The following is a 6430-nucleotide window of genomic DNA, read 5'->3' as shown; positions in this document are numbered from 1 at the left end:
GGGAGTGTAAATCCATGCAGTATTTTCAGAGAGTAATTTTGTAACGTGGATAAATATGTTGAATGTACATTGACCAGCAGTCCGACTTCCTAATTGCATATTACAGATCTATTTGTGTGGGTGGGCAGAATGAGCATGCCAGGAAATCTATGGAAGCAAGGTTTACACTAGCAGAAACTGGACAGCTCTACAAATATCCCCTAATACAGGATTAGAAAATACATTAGGGTCCATTGTGGGCCATCCCCGTTCCAGACTTTTCTTCTTCCCTCCAGCATTCCCTCTGACCACACATCCCTAATGTTCCATGGTCAAGTATTCCAAAGTTAAAGCAATTGCCTTTAAGAAAAACTTCGTCAGGGCAGGGGCCAGATATTAGCCTCCCCCAACCCCCAAGTCAACAAACATCTCATTGCCAAGAATACAGAAATAAGAGTCTCCTCTCTGCATGGGATCACATTTTAGTGGTGCAAGAAAAAGCAAGGAAGGACTGATAATAAAGCCAATAAGAGGCATATTAGTGTCAGGGGCTAAGCAGGTTCTAGACTTAAGGGAAAGACTTAACATAAATTGACTGTGGTGTGTCCATTACTGGGCTAGATCTATATACATCTGTATTGATGTAACTTTAGATCCTCTCTGAGAAGGGCATGTGATCTCCATCTGACAGGTATCAATAACAATCAATAACTACCACTTTCTGAGCTCCTAATACATGCTAGGAACCATCATAGGTGCTCCATGGGCACTGACGAGCTTAATCTTCACGGGAACTCTTCCAGGGCACCATCATCCTCCCTGTCTCATAGATGGCGACACGGAGACTCGAGGAGGTCCGAGTCACACAACCTCTGGATGATAGATCAGGAATTCAGATTCAGATTCTCGTGCTCCAAGTTCCAGGACATCTCCCCAACTGGAGATGGAGCCCAGGCATTCCATCCAATTCCTGGATACCTGCTGGGGATCAAGCCATGTTTACCTTAGCACACTTCTCCCTCAGGGGGGAGGAAAGGGTTAATTCCTGGTGTCTGGAACAGGAAAAGTGGGTGAGAGCTTCTCTAAGCAGGTGAACATGAGCTTGAGAGAGGAGTTGGATTTCATTCGAAGGGGAAGGAAAAGGAGTCTGGACAGGAGGACCGACATGGGCATAGACGTGTAAAATGCATCGTGTGGTGCTTGTGTGTCTAGGATAAAGCTCTGCAAGTACGTGCACAAGTAGTTAAAGTATTTTAATCGTCATTCCCTTAAAGGATGGGAGGAGCAGAGGACCTAGTGGAGAGAATGTGATCACACATTAGCTCAGAAGTATTTTGTGGTGTTTGTTGACTGCAACATATGATAGACCAATGGTTTTATGGGTCTTGAAAGAACGTGTGTTATAGCAATGGGCGCATTAATTTTAAATCTGACTATCATCTGATCACACAAAAGGAGAAAAGAAAAGGGTAAAATTGAATTGAGAGTTCTCCCTCCAGTTTTGCATTGGGCAATCCAGGAATGGAGAGACCTGTTCAGTGGGCGTCCATAGCCTAGAGAGGAAAAGATGTGTTTCAGGCATAGAACGCCTAAGAGTAAATGCTAACTTTGGCAGCTAAGATATCCAGCAGGTTGTGGGGAAAGGCTATTTTGGCTTTCTCTGTGAGCTGGAAGAATGTTCTGTCTCTCCGTTTCTTGTCCTGTTTCAAGCAGAGGTGATCTTGTAACACTTCTGAGAGACTGAGCTCAGACCTCCCTCCTGCACTGAGGTCCCAAATCTCCAGGTTCCAGTCTCTGAACACCCACAGCTTGCTCATCTCTCGCTGTGATATGTGTACTTGTCAGTTTTGGGGTCATTATCTCAGACTCCTGGGAGCAGCTTGAGAGCAGGAATTATGTCTCATTCCTTACTGCCGTGCCAGCATCCTACACAAATCCTTGCATCTATTATGGTCTCCATCTGTGTGAGAACGGACTTGGAGCCAACCTCAGTGGCGAGCCGCCCTCCCAAGCCCCAGTACAATTCATGAAAAGTTTTCTCCTCCATCTTCTCTCTAAATCCACAGAGATCAGGACAGCCCCCTAAGGTCCATCTGTTGGATTTAAACTGTTCCTTCTGCTTGCAGCTGGCTGGAAGGACACAGTTCTCCTGACCGCTCAGAGAACACATGGCTGCCGACATGGAGGGAGGCGGGTGAACCCAATGCTCAGGACCAGAGACAGCTTCTCCCAAACCTTTCTGACATCCTGAATTGACGGACCAACTTTTCAAGTCACTGGTGTCTTCACCCAAGTCCAGGGGTAGAAGCTGAGTATCTTTGCTCCCCAGAGTCTTCTTTAGAAAAGAAAAGCAGGACCTGCGTCATCCTAGCTGAGAGGTAAGAAAACACAATCACTTGATTTGGGAACGAAAAAAAGAGAAGAGCAGAAAAGTTTTCCCTCCTGCTGGTCACCCGTGGGGTGTTCGGCACTGCTGGTCCATGGAGACTCCCCGAGATTCAGAGCCCAGGACAGTGTAGACGGTACCGACTGCAGATGAAGACACGAGGGGCAGAGTCAGAGCCCTGGTCTAGGACAGGGACTGAGCCTAGGCTGGAACCAATTTCTTTCTGATCCTCCCAGCCCTTCTCTTAACCTGAATGACAGATTATTTTGAACTGAGCCTTCTAAAGGAAATGCATCAGGTCAGTACTGGCAGTAAAGACCACACGGCGTGGCACACCTAGCTGTTGGTCCGTGGAGCGTGTGACTCCTGGTCTCGGGTGTGTGAGCTTGCGCCCCGTGTTTGGTGTAGAGATTACTTTGAAAAAATAAAATCTTAAAAAAGTTCCATGGCACGGAACATGAGAGGAAATATCAAAGGGAATCACACAGCATAAAGGTAAGTGTTCTTTGTTAGATTTCTGTTTTACGTGTGTGTGTGTGCACACTTCAGCGCAATGGGTAACAGTGTGAACGTGAGCGACCGCACTCCGTTTTCCTGCGTGTGGATCTTGTGCACATAGAGTTCAGGGAAAAAATGAAAGCCATGTTTACACAGTATCTTCATTCCCAATGGAAATATTGTTATCATCGTCAGTGTAGTTAACTCGGGCTGAGAGAGATTAAGTATCTAGCTCATGGTTACACAGCAAGCAAGCTGCTGGTCATATAGTTCTCTTCAGCTGTGAGAACCGGGTCAGCCATAAGGACCTCTCAGACCCTTGGTGCAACCGAGGTGTGACAAATGTGTGTGCAATGTGCCGGAAATGTTTGAATCATCCCCAGGAGCCCAGCTCCTTCTCTGGTATACGTCCCTGTTCTTCGGAACATTAATCAAGGGTGTTCTAGAGCTCCTAATGTCATCAGAGAGGCAAGAGAGCCTCAAGCAGCCTTCAAGATGAAGTGAAGGTAAGATTGGAATAGCTGGAAGGGAGAGGCAGGCAAAAGCAGGACCAGGGTACTGCAGAGAGGACAGAGAAGAAGTCCAGTAGAGAAGAGGAGGCCATGGCCAAAGGCTGTAGCAGCAACTCATTTTCAGAACCATTTCATTTTGGCCTATCCTATTAGCTGCTCAGCCCTCGTTCAGGACCAAGAACAGCCCTACAGGCCAAGTGGCCTTCTTCAGAGATAAGAAGGTCTAACCCAGTCAGAAGCTGGTCTGAAAAGACTTATAAGCACCAGCATTGCTGCTTTTGTCTTTCTCTGACAGATTTATTTCACTCAGCATTATACCTTCTTATTCCCTCCATGTCGTTGCAAATGGCAAGATTTCTTTCTTTTTTATGATTGCACAATATTCCTTTGTGTATATACACCACATCTTTTCATCCATCAGTTGATGGACACTTGGACTGCTTCCACAAATCACCATATTGTACACCTGAAGCTAATATAACACTGTATGTTAACTATATTGGAATTTACCTAAAGAATAAAATAATAAAATAAAATAAAGACATGATGACTCCCTTGTACACATTAGCTATTGTAAGAACATGACTATTCATCTTTGAAACCCTGTGTGCTCTTCCTAGACCACTCCTCGCTGATAAGATGTATCCTTCCCGAATTTTGGGCTCATTATTCTCCTATTTTATTTTGCCACATGACTTTGCATCCCTAAACAATGTATTTCTTAAAAATTGTTGCACAGTTTGACTGCTATATAAAAGGAATTATGAGTGTTTACACACTTATGTAACTTTTCCTTTTTGGTTCAATACACTTCTGAGATTGATTTATTCATAATATTGATGTAGTTCTGATTCACTCATTTACTTATAGAATAGTATTCCATTATATAACAAGATCATAATTTATTTATCAATTCTACTACTGGACACTTGGGATGTGTGCAGTCTCTTTTTTCTTTTTTACTAGTAAAGTAGTGTTGCTGTGAACAGCACTTATCTCCAGATATGTGCTTGGACATACAATTTCTGGGACATGGTCACATCTTAAAACTTACTACCTGATGCCAAATTGTTTTCTGAAGTGAGCATACAATACAGACTCCCAGCAATTGTGTACGAGAGTTCTCATTATTAAACTTAACATTTTCAGACATGAAAATGTCTGAATTTTGTGCCAATTCTGTGGATGTGAAAGGGTATCTAATTTTGGTTTTAATTTCCATTTCTTTGGCTCCTAATGAGATGAGCATTTTTCCATGGTTCCAGTGATGAATTATTCTTTGGTGAGGTATACTCTCAGGACTTCTCCCCCAATTTTCAATGGAAATAAGCTATTTTGCATGTTAATTGACCAATTTCTTCATATATCCTACATAGGGATCTTTGTTACTCATTGGTATTGCAGAAATATTTTTCCAGTTTGTGACTTCTCATTGTTTTCTGGTGATCAAAATTTTTTTTGATGATTAGACTTTTATATTTTATTTAAAAAAATTTTTAAAGTTTATTTATTGAAGAGATCTCTACACTCAATGTGGAGCTTGAAAGAAAGAAATCCGACCTAGAAAAGACCACTTAAAATCATCAAAAGAAAAGAAAGAACGATCAGAGCTCTCCTCTCCATTTTACAAACAAGATAACTGAGGCTCAAAAAGGTTGTCTTGCTGAACATCCCAGATTTGCTAAGCAAAAGTGTGGAAGATTTTTGGTTCTAGTTTTACAACTTCCCAGCTCAGCAGTCCTCCTGACAATGGTCAGCCTACGGCACATGCAGTGGCTCTCGGTGCCCTTAATACTCTTCCTCTTTTACTGTTTTTCTCCTGCCTGGATCACAGGCTCCACTAACCTATTTCTTTCTGCACTCAGATGGAGAGGTCCCTGGAGGCGGGCAACATGACCAGAGTCCAGGAGTTTGTCTTGCTGGGCTTGTCCACCAGGGTGGACATAAGGGATGTCCTGTTTGCCGTCTTCCTGACCCTCTACGTGCTGACCCTCCTGGAGAACACACTCATCATCTACCTCGTGTGCAGTCACAGCGAGCTCCGCAAGCCCATGTACTTCTTCCTGGGCAACCTCAGCTGCCTGGAGATGTGCTACGTGTCAGTGACCGTGCCCAGCCTGCTCGTGGGGCTGCGGACCGGTCCTTGCCATGTGCCCTTCACAGCCTGCATGACCCAGCTCTTCTTCTTCATCTCTCTCATCTGCACAGAGTGCACCCTCCTGGCGTCCATGGCCTATGACCGCTACGTGGCCATCTGCCGCCCACTCCACTACCCCCTGCTCATGAGGCCCCAAATCTGCCTGGGCTTGGCCATGACTTCATGGCTTGGGGGGCTGCTGGTCTCGGTGGTCAAGACATCTTGCATTGCCAGCCTGTCCTACTGCGGCCCCAACGTCCTCAACCACTTCTTCTGTGACGTCTCCCCTCTGCTCAACCTGTCTTGCACCCATGTGGCCCTGACTGAGCTGGTGGACTTCATCTCTGCCATCGTCATCCTCTGGGGTTCCCTCCTTGTGGCCATAGCCACCTATGTGGCCATCGGGAGGGCTGTGCTCCACATGCCATCAGCCGCTGCCCGGCACAAAGCCCTCTCCACCTGTGCCTCCCACCTGGTGGTGGTGGGCATCTTCTACTCAGCCACTCTCTTCATCTATGCCCGTCCCAGCCGCATAGAAGCCATGGACCTCAACAAGATGTTGTCCGTCGTCTACACGGTGCTCACGCCCATGTGCAACCCTGTCATCTACTGCCTACGGAACAGGGAGGTACAGGCAGCATTCCATAGAACCCTATACAGGTCCCGAAGCTGACCACCTGAGCAGGGCATGGGGTGATCTCAGGTTATCAATACTTTTCATTTTTATTGAGATATAATTCACATCTCATATACTTCACCTTTAAAACGTGCAGTTCAGTGGGTTTTAGTATATTCACAAGGTTGTGTGCCCATCATATTGATGTAAATGTTGGGTGTTCATCCTTTCTCATGCCTGAGTAATATTCCGTTGTATATGTGGACCACATCTTCTTTATCCATTCATCTGTTGAAGGACAT

At 45.2% G+C, this 6430-nt stretch overlaps 1 protein-coding gene across 1 annotated transcript; it reads left to right on the top strand.

Annotated features, from left to right (window-relative positions):
* Positions 1 to 5240: 5240 nt before the first annotated feature.
* On the top strand, positions 5241 to 6185 carry LOC131817654 (olfactory receptor 6Z7-like). Its single transcript, XM_059151195.1, has one exon. It carries the CDS (start codon positions 5241 to 5243, stop codon positions 6183 to 6185), a length of 945 nt encoding a protein of 314 aa, XP_059007178.1.
* The last annotated feature ends 245 nt before the right edge of the window (positions 6186 to 6430 follow it).

Source organism: Mustela lutreola, chromosome 16 (assembly GCF_030435805.1).
Source record: "Mustela lutreola isolate mMusLut2 chromosome 16, mMusLut2.pri, whole genome shotgun sequence".
NCBI classification, from domain to species: domain Eukaryota; kingdom Metazoa; phylum Chordata; class Mammalia; order Carnivora; family Mustelidae; genus Mustela; species Mustela lutreola.
This window is presented reverse-complemented; position numbering and strand designations above follow the sequence as displayed.